Here is a 15,028-nt window from a genome sequence, read left to right on the forward strand (position 1 = left end):
TGCTGTTGGCATAGCAGTCCTTCGTTGTTGGATCCAGCTCCGAAGCCCCCTCTTCTTTCAGAGGATACTGCTTAGAAATCACCTGAAGTGGAGCACTCACAGGGACCCTACTTGAAGGAGAAGTTATTCACCATGTGCAGTAATTGGAGTTCTTCAAATTGTGTGTCCTTATGGGTGCTACGCTACCTGCCCTCCATCCCCTGTGCTTCAGAGTTTCCCTAAAGAGGCTTTGCAGTAGAGAAGGAACTCCTGGTAGTCCGCCCATACAGCCCTATATATCCTCAATACGAGGCATGAGGAGTTGTAGGGTGTATGTGTGGGTTGAACGGGCACTGCTACTGAAAATCTCCGATCAAAGGTGTATGGAGTGCATGCACACCTGAAGTGGAGCACTGACAGGGGCCCACATCTCAAAGAACTTCAGTTACTGCACATGGAGAATAACCTCTTTTTTGGGGACTGAACTGGTTGGTTCTCTCAAAAGGAGAACCACTACATATTTTGCTACCTCACTAATAGCTTCTTCACTGACCGTCAAGGTTCTTTTTTATTTCCAAGCCCCCTTTATCAGAATGTATTTCTGCCCAAATTACAATTCCTACGGTCCTCTTGGGAACTACACTTCCTAGGATTCCTTGGTTCTGGGCTGAAGTTAATGAAGGCTGTGCCTGGCTGATAGCCTCTCTTAAAAGGCCTGCACACATTATTACAGTGAAAATATGGGTAGAAGTATTCTGAACATAGTGTAGTCTAGAGAGTTAAGACTTGGGGAGGTTTTAGAGCTTCAACAGTGAAGGCTGGAGGAAAATAAAGCATGGATGTGGATTTCAGCAGAGGTAGAGAAGATGCAGTGATATAATTGGGCAATATTGTGACAATGGTTATAGGTTGATATACACACATATGGAGATGCAGGGGGGAAATATATTCTGGGCCATAAATTTACCCTGTCAAGAGAGACAGGGAGAACTGACATGAATTATTAACAATGTTGAAATATCTACGAAGATGACTGTTATCATAAAAGTGGTGATTATAGTTAAAGACAAGACTAAGATGGTAGAAAAAAATAGTGGTCCAAGAAATGAACTTTTTTGGACTGTACAGGAGGGTCTTGACGGAGAAAAAGAGCCATCCTCTGACATGTGGAACAGTTAGATTATTGAGAGCAGAATCTTTGCAGGTTTCTCTGGTTTCCTCCTGCTGAGCTATGTAGATAATCCAGGAGGAAGGAATAGTCCACAGTGGCCAATTCAGTGACCAGTGATGTCAAACCATATGACAGAGAAAGTGTAATGAGAAGTAAAAACAAGGAGGTTGTTGACCATAAGGAGGAGAGCAGTTTTCATGCTATATCCAGAGTAAAACACATATTAAGACAGGTCATGGGTATTATGTGAGATGGAATTGGAAAAATGAGAAGCCTATATTTCCAAGAACTTTGAGAAAGGCAAAGTTAAAGAATGGGCCGTATTAGTGAAAGAGTCAAGGATTTTTTAAGAAAGTGTAGCGAGGCAGATTTTATAGAATTGGAGCAGATGCTACGGGAATGAGAATTGTTCACAATGTTTTAATGTAGTGAGAAAGAGTAGGAGCCATGTGTGTAAGAGTGTAAAGGAAGTTACAGGAGGCAGTTTGCCTGAAATATCCAGGGTTGAAAAAGGGGATGGATTAGCAAGAAAGGAGAAGGCAGCAATGGGGAAGTGTCTCGAGTCGGAGATATTAATAGTAGCAGTAGTAGTAGTATTACCGTAGCACCTAGGAGCCCTAGTCATGTATCAGGACCATGTACAAAGTGTTATACAAACAGAGAATAAAAAGATGGTCCTTACCATAAAATGCTTATTATCTAAATGGTGGGAAATAGAAAACACTGACAAAATGATGCCTGCAGGCTCCGTAGATTTGGTATGGGAAAGGCTGATAGAAAAAGATCTGAAGGGTGGGTGAAGAAGAAGGTTCCTGGTATAGAAGAATGAACAAAGATTACCAGGGAAATAAAAGAAGAGTAGAAATTAGATTTTGTAGCCAATAACGGCACAATAAAGATGGGGGTTGGTATTTAGTGGTTTATGTGGGTTGTTGAGACCACTGCTTTGTGGAAGTCAAACCATGAGCCAGTCTTGCTGACTCTGTTAGGAAGGTGGAATATAAGAAACTGTAGAGCATCTGATGAGGTTTCCAGATCTCTTAACGGATATTGAGATAAGACATACAATAATGCTTTTAAGAAACTAGCCACTGTGTTAGGGAGCCCACAACTGCTGGTGTGAAAAATAGTGGGAGTTTTGACAGGGAATAAGTTGGTTAAAGGCAGAGAGCAGCACAAGTAATTGGCAGAGAAGGGTCAGGTAGAGAGGCTTTAAGAGAACAAATCTAGTCAAAGACTATGTTGGGATTAAGGCGAGGAGAATGAAAAAAAAAAGCTTTCAAAGGGGAAAGTGGTTGGAAAGGTAGTTCAGTCAGTGATTGTGTCAAGTATCAGGGGGTAGCTGTGTTAGTCTGTAGCCACAAAAATAACAGTCTTTAAGGTGCCACCGGACTCCTTGTTATTTCAGTCAGTGAGTTACTTATCCCAAGTATTATATAGACATTTAATTCACAGTGTGCTTCTGAACAGGGAATACCTTTGAGAATAAAGCCCAATGTCTGATTATTACTGGGCTTTAAGAAATCCATATCATCAAATTTCCAACAAGGTCCTATTCAGAAATACTGGAAATTGTCAGTAAAATTAATGTAAAACTATTATAACTCTTGTAGTCCTCCGAATAAATGTTAAAGGCAGAGAAGATGAATTGAAAAAAATATACAGGAAATCTGTTGAACTAAATACCCAAGTAAAACTTTTATGTAAGGAATCCTGATCAGACCAGAAAACAATAAGAAAAGTGTGAGAACTATTTGTCTGAGCAGCATGAGAAATTGGATGTGCAATTTCGTAGGAGGTAGATTATAAGTTTGAAAAAGATAGTAAAAGTATCTAACAGCAGTTTTGGCTGCTTGGACATCAGCCAGCTGTCCTCTGTTCCTAAATCTGTTCAGGGTCAAGAATTGAGGGGGCCTGACCAATCTGGAGTCCATCTTGTAAAACTAGAGCCTGAAGCAAACACTTTAAAATAGGCTTGACACTTTCTAAAGGTTATAACGAGTAAATAAACCATCAAATTACTCCTCTTTTATTGTTATGATAGTGTTTTTGTAAAAACACTTAAATCCTTGTAGTCCTAAGGCATCTAATAAAAAATAAACACTTTAAAGGTTTTTTGTTCTTTGATAGCTTATTAAAGTTATATACAATATTTTCTTCCTAAATATAACAAAGTTGTTTTTTTAAACAGCTTCGGGAACTTCTTTAAATGGGAGTGCAACTTTTAAAAACTTTCAATCCACAATGAGTAAAAGATAGAGATCCTATAAAGGAAGTCAAAGAGTTAATGTTGGCTAAGGTTTTTAATTGTTAGCAATTTCACATATGAACGTCTTTATCAGATAATTGTTACTCTCCCAGGCAATTTAATATGGTGGTAGCTTTACACCATTAGTCATTGTATACACTGGTGTATTTGATTGTTTCCAAATTATTTTTTGTAATATCTAGGACAGAAATCCAGACAAAGTTTGTGTAGGTTTGGGAAGAAATTAAAGAGCCCTATTGGTTCAGTGTTTTTTTTGAGGCCATGAATTTATTAAAGCTTGTTTTTGTTTTGTTTTGAAATCTAATTTTCAAACCTGTATTGAATGGTCTGTGTTTGTTTAGTTAAATTTAAAATGCTCAATATTAACATAATAGCTAAATATTAAGGTTTTTAACTAGCATTAGTAACAGTAAATTTTTCTGAGTTCTAACATTTTAAACCAAAATATATACTGAAATGTAGCTCCCATTGTTTGCTCATGCCCTCATTCACATTTAAAGTTCTTTAGTTACATATACATTTTGAAATTAAACAAATTGAAATGGAGTGTGTGTTGGATTAAGAATAGTCTGCAAAATATATTTTTTATAAAATAATTATCTTGTAATTTAAACTAAAGCACATTGACTACATTCAGACAATTGTTAACAAGTGAGCTCTAGAAGCATAAATCCAGTTAACTGGAATGGACGTTTCATGGGCAGAGAACTTGAGAGACTGGTTTATAGTACTTTACCCAAACCCTTTTTAAATGTTATGTACTTTTTCCTATATTTTCTTTTTCATCATAGCTAATTATGAAAATACTGTATAGGTGCCCAACCTTATTGCCATTTAAATCAGTGCTAGTTTTATCACTGATTTCAGTGGGTCCAGAATCAGTGTGAATTAATAGCTGTTTTCCCCCTTTTTATCAGTTTCCTTCTCATGTCTTAATTATTTGTTAGTCAACTGTCTATGGTTTTATAATGACACAAACTATGAATTTTGGCTTTACTGAATGCATCAAAAGAAGAAGACATTGTAAAGAAAAAAGCTTTTGTTTAGACACAACTGTGTTTTTGTAATAGCTAGACTTGAGAAATTTAACTTTTTTTTATATATATAATTTTGATGGATAATATTGATGTTTATTTTGAAGCATTTTTTCCAATTTTTATCAATTTTAAATTTTCACAGTTGCGGGAAAGTATGGGGTAGAGGTCAGACAAAAAGGTAAAGCTTTGTAACCCTTAAAACACAAATTGTCAATGTCACATGTCAAAATATACTAAGTAAATATCCTTAAATCAAACTAATAACTTATCATACAGCATTTTTCTTACTTTGCCTATCTGTAAATTTTGATTACTGTTGATGGAAATATTTTTTTGGCGGTTTGTCTGTGTACAGTGAGATCAGTGTTTACTTACATTTATCAACAAAAATCTAATCCTTTCCAAGCCTAGTAACATCCAAGGAAACACAAAAAGTGTATAACAATCAAAATGGATGTTTTAAATATATACTTTAAAAATTAGCTGGAGTGCAGTGAAGGCTAGACAAAAGCATTTTTAGGGCTCAATCCTGCGAACATGTGAACTCTTTAGTGACTTTGCAAAATTTAATCACTTTAGTCCCACTGTAGTCAGAATCCAAATGGGGGCAAGAAACTGCTACTTAAGTGACCACTTATGTGAGTAAAGTTACTTACTTATGTGAAAAAGAACAGGAGTACTTGTGGCACCTTAGAGACTAACAAATGTATTTGAGCATAAGCTTTCATGGGCTAAAACCCACTTCATCGGATGCATGCAGTGGAAAATACAGTAGGAAGATATATATACACAGAGAACATGAAACAATGGGTGTTATCATACACATTATAACAAGAGTGATCAGTTAAGGTGAGCTATTACCAGCAGGAAAGAAAAAATAATTTTGTAGTGATAATCAAGATGGGCCATTTCCAGCAGTTGACAAGAACGTGTGAGGAACAGTATGGGGGAAAAATAAACATGGGGAAATAGTTTTACTTTGTGTAATCGCACATCCACTCCCAGTCTTTATTCAAGCCTAATTTAATGATGTCCAGTTTGCAAATTAATTCCAATTCAGCAGTCATAGAATCATAGAATCATAGAATATCAGGGTTGGAAGGGACCCCAGAAGGTCATCTAGTCCAACCCCCTGCTCGAAGCAGGACCAATTCCCAGTTAAATCATCCCAGCCAGGGCTTTGTCAAGCCTGACCTTAAAAACCTCTAAGGAAGGAGATTCTACCACCTCCCTAGGTAACGCATTCCAGTGTTTCACCACCCTCTTAGTGAAAAAGTTTTTCCTAATATCCAATCTAAACCTCCCCCATTGCAACTTGAGACCATTACTCCTCGTTCTGTCATCTGCTACCATTGAGAACAGTCTAGAGCCATCCTCTTTGGAACCCCCTTTCAGGTAGTTGAAAGCAGCTATCAAATCCCCCCTCATTCTTCTCTTCTGCAGACTAAACAATCCCAGCTCCCTCAGCCTCTCCTCATAAGTCATGTGCTCTAGACCCCTAATCATTTTTGTTGCCCTTCGCTGGACTCTCTCCAATTTATCCACATCCTTCTTGTAGTGTGGGGCCCAAAACTGGACACAGTACTCCAGATGAGGCCTCACCAGTGTCGAATAGAGGGGAACGATCACGTCCCTCGATCTGCTCGCTATGCCCCTACTTATACATCCCAAAATGCCATTGGCCTTCTTGGCAACAAGGGCACACTGCTGACTCATATCCAGCTTCTCGTCCACTGTCACCCCTAGGTCCTTTTCCGCAGAACTGCTGCCTAGCCATTCGGTCCCTAGTCTGTAGCGGTGCATTGGATTCTTCCATCCTAAGTGTAGGACCCTGCACTTATCCTTAAAGTCTCTCCCTGGAGTTTGTTTTTGGAAGTTTTTTTGTTGTAATAGTTTTTTCTCTCTCCTGCTGGTAATAGCTCACCTTAACTGATCACTCTCATTATAGTGTGTATGATAACACGCATTGTTTCATGTTCTCTGTGTGTGTGTGTGTGTATGTGTGTGTGTGTGTGTGTGTATGTATGTATATATATATATATATATATAATCTTCCTACTGTATTTTCTACTGCATACATCCGATGAAGTGGATTTTAGCCCACGAAAGCTTATGCTCAAATAAATTTGTTAGTCTCTAAGGTGCCACAAGTACTCCTGTTCTTTTTTTATGGACACAGACTAATGCGGCTGCTACTCTGAAACCTTACTTATGTGAGTGTTTGCAGGACTGAGCTCATAAATTGCAGATTTCTGTCCTCTACTGTTGTTCTCTGTATCAAACACTCATTTAAAAACAATTATTATGCTATGTTAAAGAAGCAGTTGCTACCATTGCATCCTTAAAATTTGAGGGATTATGATAAATAAATTCATAATGATCAAGAGGACATTTTACTTGCAAAATCTTTACTTAGTATTTTCGACAAGAGTTTTGTTAATGATGTATCCTAGTTTTTTCTTTTCATTAATGTATAGTTTGGTAGTAGCACATGCTAATGGGCATTTGTAAATAAATTGTTTGAGACTTCTATAAAAAGTTATCAGGTATTCAAAATAATTGGCTTTTGTCACCAATGGGGGAGGATGTGGGATGCTTTCTGATTCACTGTGTATAGATTAATATAAGAAAACTAATTTGTTGAAGTTAGAAAGTGTCACTCTCTCAGGGAGTACAGAGAAACCATTTTATTATCTTTTTAAATTTTGTGTTTGCCACTGAGATCTGTTGGAAGTCATGGCCATGTGCACAGAGGATCTGTGCTTCTGGAGTAGTTCCAGGGTTTTCTATCCCATCGCATAGCTTCCTGACTATGTGGCTATTGCCCTTGAAAACCTCTTTAGAAGGGGGTTCCCAGAAAAGGTTATTAGGATGTATCACCTTTACCGCAGATTTCCTACAGGGTTCATATAGTTCATATACTACAGCATACTTCTTTGGAGCCTGGAAACATGAGGAAGAGAGTGTTATGGCAATGTCTGATCCTCTCACTCTGCACAGGAAGGGGACATCCATGTGTGATGCTGTATGGAATCCGTGGGACACTTTAGTATATTATGAATACCAATATTGTAAAATTGCAATGAGTTATGCCAGATATGCCATGTAAGGTATCTGCAAAAATGCTATAATTGGCCAAGTATAATCTTGTTTATATGTTTATATTTCCTTTGTATTGCAAGTTATAGATATGTATGGTATGTCAAGTTTTTCCAAACTTGTGCTGTGCATCTGGGTGACACCCGGAGACAGACTGGCATCAGCACTGCTTACCCTGCTTGATGGCCCATCAAGGGACATCAACTGTACAATGAACCCATTGAAAGGGTCAGGGGATACACCTTATGACTCAGCAAGGTGTGCTGGGCCCAGAGGTGGATTTACAGTGATACACAGGGTGCCCTGGCATGGGGTCCCCCAATAACAGGGGGACCCAGGGCCGGGCAGCTGTAGGGGCAGAAGCTTGGTCCTGCCAGCTCCAGGGGTTCCTGCTGCAGGGCAGGCTCCGCCCGCACCCACCGGCAGTCAAGCTCCCCCCTCCCCTGCCTCTTCCCTGCCTCCTCCCCTGAGCTTGCAGCCTTCCCGCCCCTCCCTCTCCCAGCGCTTCCCCTGCTGCCAAACAGCTGTTTGCCAGCGCTCCTGGAGGGAGGGGGAGGAGTGGGGCTGCAGCAAGCTCGGGGAAGGAGGCAGAGAACTGGTGGGAATGGGGCCTTGGGGAAGGGGGTGGAATCAGGGCAGGGCAGCGCAAAGGCGGGCCCCACACTCCCCCTACACATACCCCACCCAGCCCCCTGCTGTGAGCCACTCAGGGCAGGGGGCTCATGTGGGCCAGGGGGTTGGGAGAATCCCTATGACCCCAGGCCAGTCCCCCATGCCCCTGCCCTGACTCCTGCACTCACCTCTCACACTCCCACGACCACCGCCCTGACTCCTGCACCCCCCCCATCCCCAGCCCCACCCTGAGCACCAAATGGGAGTTCCTGCAACCCCCCCACACACATTCCCACACCCCAACCCCTTGCCCCAACCCTGAGCCCCCTCCTGCACTCTAACTCCTGGCCAGAATTTGCACCCCAGCCCACTCCTGCACCCTAACTTCCTCCCAGACCCTGTGCCCCCAGCCATGACTCCTGCACACCCTCACACATCCTCTGCCTTCCATGACTCCTGCATCCCCGCCCCCACAGCCCCACCCCTGACTCCTGCACCCCTCTCACACACTCCTAGCCATGACTCCTGCACCCCCTCACACACTCCCTGCCCTCCCTAACTCCTGCAACCCCCCTCACCCCTGCCCCCAACCTCTTGCCCTCCCTGACTCCTGCACCCCTCACCCCACATCCCCACCTGCACCCATCGCACCAAATGGGAGCTGCCAGAGGTAAGCGCTCCACATTCCAACCCCCTGCCCAGCCCTGAGCCCCCCCTCCCTCACCCAAACTCCTGACCAGATCCTGCACCCCAACCCCCCAGCCTGCGCCTGCACCCTAACTCCCTCCCAGACCCTACACCCCCAGCCCTGAGCCCCCTCCCGCACCCTAAGTCCTGGCCAGACCCCGGACCCAATGTTTTTTTACATTTTTTTTTTTTATAAAGCACTCTTATCCAAAGTGCTTTACAATAGTTAGCTAACAGTACAAACAATATTTGGAAAGATCATTAAGTGGTCCACCAAGACCCACAGCGATTTTCAAGTGGTCTGTGGAAAAATAAGTTAGACCAGTGGTTCTGAAAGCCGGTCCGCCGCTTGTTCAGGGAAAGCCCCTGGTGAGCTGGACCGGTTTGTTTACCTGCTGCATCTGCAGGTTCAGCTGATCGCGGCTCCCACTGGCTGCGGTTCGCCGCTCCAGGCCAATGGGGGCTGTGGGAAGGGTGGCCAGCACGTTCCTTGGCTCGCGCCACTTCCCGCAGCCCCCATTGACCGGGAGCCGCGATCAGCCGAACCTGCGGACACGGCAGGTAAACAAACCAGTCCGGCCTGCCAGGGGCTTTCCCTGAACAAGCAGCGGACCGGCTTTGAACACTACTGAGTAGACTACAAAAACAATCAAGGTACCTCACTTTATTTTCATTTACTTGCTATTACTTATAGGAGGAGCATGAAGAAAAAAAAGAATGAAAAACGGGGGCAGGGGAGATAAGAGAGAATGTTCTTTTTCTTGGCTGAGTCCCAAGGAGGGCCCCCAAAAATGAAGCTGAGCACAGGGCCCCACTAACTCTAAATCTGCCACTGGCTAGGCAGATTGTGTTTGGAACAAAGGAAATACAAGCTGCATGGCAAAAGACTATAAAAGGCAGCTGCATCTTCTCCATTTTTTTTTTATTGCTGCTTCTTACCTCTGGAGTAACTTTTCTACAAATGAAGCTCTGAACAAAGGACTGAATGATCCATCTGTGGATATGTTCCAGAGGGACTTTCAAGCCATCAAACTCACCAGATATTGCTAAGAACGTGATATATGGACTTTGAAATCTTTGTATGTATGTAGCTGCTTTATCATTTAACAACTTTCTTCTTGTTCTTTCTTTTTTCTTTATAATAAACCTTTAGTTTTAGGCACTAAAGGATTGGTTGGCAGCATGGTATTTTGGGTAAGATCCATGTCTATACTGACCTGGTAACATGGCTGGCCCTTTGGGGTCAGAAGAACATTTTGTATATGTGAGCAGAGTTTTAAAATAACTTCTCACTATACTGGACCTAGGTGCTGATTGGAATCCAGAGAACTTTTTTTTTGCTTCTAGATAACCAGTGTGGGGATCAGAAGAACAGTTTGTGACTGGCTGGAGAATTTAACTCCAGTATTACCTACCAGTCTTGGGAGTATCTCTCTCCTTTTTGCAGCCTGCCTGACCTTGGCATTTCCAGTGAGGGCTACCCAGGGTCACATTGCATAGTTGGCAGGATCCACAGAACCAGATCATTTGAGTTTGGATCAGAACCCCATGCTATTCCAAACTTTGAAATTTTGATACTGAGTGTGTTAAAGGTTAAAGTTAGTCACAGTGAGCGATCCATAATCAAAACTGAAGCCCTGAGAGAGAGCCAGCACCTACAATATAAGAGAGAAATGGTAGAACTTCAAATGCAAAAGAAGCAATTCTTGGCCTGGCTGGAAAAAGAAGCTGAAGAGAGAAGAAAAGCTGCCCAGCAATGCAAAAAGCTAGAACTGGAATGCAATAAGGGTGTCTGTGCAATTTTCTTTTTTTGCTTCTTGATAACCAGTGTGGGGATCAGAAGCACAGTTTGTGATTGTTTGGGGAGTTTAACTTCAGTGTTACCTACCAATCTTGGGAATATCTCTCTCCTTTTTACAGCCTGCCCTGACCTTGGCATTTCCAGTGAGGGCTACCCCAAGCTCCCTGGGTCACACCATGCATGGGAGGTTTTCTCTAGAACAGTGGTTTTCAACCTTTCCAGACTATGGTACTCCTTTCAGGAACCTGATTTGTCTTGTGTACTCCAAGTTTCACCTCACTTAAAAACTACTAGCTTACAATATCAGGCATAAAAATACAAAAGTGTCACAGTACACTATTACTGAAAAATTGCTTACATTTTCATTCTGTCTGTATGAAATTTTAGTTTGTACAGACTTTGCTAGTGCTTTTTATGTAGCCTGTTGTAAAACTAGGCAAATATCTAATGAGTTGATATACCCCTGGAAGACCTCTGTGTATCTCCACGAGTACACATACCCCTGGTTGATAACCGCTGCTCTAGCATATGAATCTTCACAGGATATTTCAGGTCTATGAATCTATCAAGACAACAACAAATACTACTGCTGCTAAACTCATATATATTTTCTATCAAAAGATCTCAAAGCGTATATATATCTATGAGAAATAATAGTAGAATAATAGTTCAAAGACTCTTTTTTTTTTGGGTAGCAACAGCCATTAATAAAATATCATTGTTTCCAAAACAGCAGGGATTCAATATATACTACCCTCGATATGTTAATATACTATTGTAAATATATTGTTTAATTCAAAGGCAAATTTGCATGGAAAATACTACTGGTTTTACTAGGGTACTGCAAGTCAGTAGAAACCCTCACCTAGACTGATCTCAGGAAAGTAATGTATTTTTAGCCCTGCTTTAATTTAGGATTTCACCAAAGGGCTCCACAGATGTTTCTCTTGGAAGTTATCATAGTCTGCTGTCCCTGGAGGATATGCCCATTATTGTCCCAACTGTTAGGGCTGATTTAGATTGTGGCCATCACAGGACTACCTTTATTTTGTTAGAATGCAGATCTCAAATTTTTCTGGTATTCAGTGATAGGGTGTATTTTCACCTCTCTCAAACTGCCTTCTTATTCTCTTCATTTAATAAAAAGAAGTAAATCTCTAGCCTTTAGAGTTGTGAAGAAAACCTTGAAAACAAGCCCAAGAGCAAACATGCATTGATGTCTAAGTTTGCAGAGATCCTGAAATAGTTCTGAAGTGTGAACTGCCCCATTCATCTCAGTGGGTGTTAATTTAGATGCCTGATTATAATAGTTTAACTGCCAACATTATTAATTATTTCACTTCCTGGAAAGAAAAGAAGATCTATACAATTTAGTCTAAATGACAGTTCATTTTGGTACCCCTCATGGGTGGTCTTGGGAGAATATTATGGCTTATGGTTTTGTCCCCAATCAGGAAGGAGCCAAGCCTAAGAAACCTAGCAGGCCATCTAAAACCAACCAAGGAACAGCCAAGCTCAAGAAGCTCAGAGCGTGCATGTAGTTATATATTGAACATCTGCACGATCTACTAAGAGCAGTGGCTCAGTGGCGAGAACTTATTTTGTGTGCAGAGCTTGGAAAAACACCTCTATCTTTTTTCAATTTGACTACTGCTAGAATGTATCCCACACAGAGGCTCAAATATAACAAGTGTAACTATCCTTTTAAGAGGGGGATCTTATCTTATTGTATTCTCCTCATTAAGACAATGATCAATGGCAGAGAGAAGGCTTACCATTAACCTTTTGGTGCTTAGAACTACATTTCAACATAGCTCCTTAAGCATCTCTAAACATCTTCATGTCTTGGTCACGTGCAATACCAGGACAGTAATGAGTAGTCTACCACAACATACAAGGTCACAAGTAAATGATCAGTTCTTGCTGGAAATCATGACCCTCTGCCAGTAGACAAAATTGTGGTTTTTTTCTTCTCTCTGACCTTTATATTTGCAGGGGAAGCGCAATATATGTGCATATTGACTTAGCAAAAGGGAGCTGATTTCAGTTAGGAAAAATACACTTTAATATTAAATATTTCAGGAGAGCTCCTATAACTTGGTGGCAACCATAATAAACTGTCAGCAAAGGTATCTTTTGCTACCACAGTAGTTGTTTGATCCTTAGGCAGATGCTTTTGTAATAATTGGGGAATTGACATGTATCTTCCCACCTCTGCCTATCTATTGTGAATTTTTTCCAGACTATGAAGCAGGAAAAGGCAAAGATCATGTGTTAATTCCATTTTGGGCTAGATATCTGTGGCTACCAGGCCTTGCTTTAGGATAATCTTCCTGACTGCATGTCTAAATTTACTTTGTACACTTATTGCCTTCTCTTTATCTTTTTTGTTCTCACTTGATTGGCACAAAAGCTTCTTGGTTCAAGATGTTGATAAATATTCCACCCTTCTTTCGAAGTGACAGGTTTTGCTCAGCATCCTAACAAAGATTCTGTTTTGATTATCTCTTCCTGTAGCTAAGATACTTTCAGAAAGTATTGTTCAAGTATGGCCACAATAACAGAAATAACTGTTGGAAGGAAGCTTTCAGTTTTATTTTGGAAGACATCTTGAAGGAGCTCAAGTTTAACACTTTATGGGCAGAGACATTAACCATGTTTATCTGTAGCTAACCATTGCTAAATTGATTCGTCAGACATTCATTACATGATGTTGTTTTAGTCTCATCTCGGTGTTGTGGCTTGGTCTCATCAGAGTATTTAGTCATAAAGGTTTTTCAAGCATGAGTTCAAGACAAGCCTATCTTGCTCTATTTCACTCTGACTCTCTCTCTCGGTTTGTTGTAGGATGATGAAGAGGATAGGTATGACAAGGGAAATATTACTTACTGATAATTAAATTAATTGTTTTCCTAATTCCCAATCTTGCATCTCTTCCTGTCAACCCTTACTTATTTCATTCATGCTGTGATTTTTCTGATTGAAGAGAATGAACATGTTTACTGTTTGTACCATGTGTATGTATATAGTCTTGGTTTAATGGTATTTTGACCTCCTTGCTTTTTGGTGGATAGAAACATACTATTCTATATATTGAACTGTAGCTGAAAAATAGAAGAGCAAAACAACACTAATTGTATTGGTATGTAACTTGTCTTTACTTATGGTTCTTATGTGTTTAAAATTATGGATAATTACCTTTTTATTTTTTAAAACTAGGATGCTGAAATTAATTATGAAGATCAAATTAATAAAATTATTATGGAGAAACAGGAACTTGAGTGGCAGAAGGTTAGTAATTTTTCTATAAGCCTGGTAGTTTTAGAATTTAGCTGTTAGAATTTCATTTAATGGGGTGTTAATGGCGTTCGGAATTAGATACAATTGAATGTTAATTTTTTTTAGCTTATAGTCATATCAGTATTAAAGCATGAGGGAAACTGGATCTGACAATGATCTTCCATACTGCTCACACTATTTTTGGCAATATGGTAGCTGTCATCAGGATTCTAAAAATGTGAAATTTTGTTTAAAATATCACAAAATTTGGTATGCTTGGAAGTTTTTGCTAAGAGAGATGTAGAACTTGAAATAATGGTTTTGTATCTCACAGATCAGGTGTCTTGACAGAACTATATAGGGGAGGTAATACAATAGCTGTCTGCACTATGCCTGGCTTTAGCAAGTGCTAATACTACCATGGTTTCAGGAACAACAAATTCACTCAATATTTTTTTGGGGGAAAATCCAAACGAAATTTATTTTCAGCAATAAGTTACATGTTTATACATGTCCAGAAGTGATTCAGTAGCATTTACACTTCCAGGATGAAGCCTGAATAAAATGGGTTTAACATTCTTTTTAGAGTTAGGACTCATGAGGTTATATCAAGGATCGGGGTCTCACAAGTTCTACCACACAGAATTGGGGCTGAGAACTCTATCACTAATCAGTCACCCATGTAGTAGGTCAGTCCTTTTACTACTTAGAGATATTTCTCCTTTTTATATTAAGGAGGTATTGACAGGTTACTTACAGTCTTTAATCTAATCCGTGAACACCTTAATGAGGCCTCTTCTGTCTCGTATCTTCAGATATGTCAAATTTATTGCCAAATTTGGGGTCGGGAAGGAATTTTCCCTGGGGTCAGATTGGTAGAGACATTGCGGGACTGGGGAGAGGGTTCACCTCCCTCTGTAGCATGGGGCATGGGTCACTTTCAGGTTTAAACTAGTGTAAATAGTGAATTCTCTGTAACTTGAAGTCTTTAAACCATGATTTGAGGACTTCTGTAACTCAGACAGAGATTAGGGGGTCTATTTTAGGAGTGGGTGGGTGAGGTTCTGTGGCCTGCAGCATGCAGGAGGTCAGAC

At 40.5% G+C, this 15,028-nt stretch overlaps 1 protein-coding gene across 1 annotated transcript in view; it reads left to right on the forward strand.

Annotated features, from left to right (window-relative positions):
- CCDC73 (coiled-coil domain containing 73) overlaps positions 1-15,028 on the forward strand; it is a 232,569-nt gene that overhangs the window by 118,867 nt on the left and 98,674 nt on the right. The window contains exon 9 of the mRNA XM_074956669.1: positions 13,875-13,946. Within this exon, the coding sequence (XP_074812770.1) occupies positions 13,875-13,946 (72 nt within the window). The remainder of the gene's footprint in view (positions 1-13,874; positions 13,947-15,028) is intronic.

Source organism: Natator depressus, chromosome 6, assembly GCF_965152275.1.
Source record: "Natator depressus isolate rNatDep1 chromosome 6, rNatDep2.hap1, whole genome shotgun sequence".
NCBI lineage: Eukaryota > Metazoa > Chordata > Testudines > Cheloniidae > Natator > Natator depressus.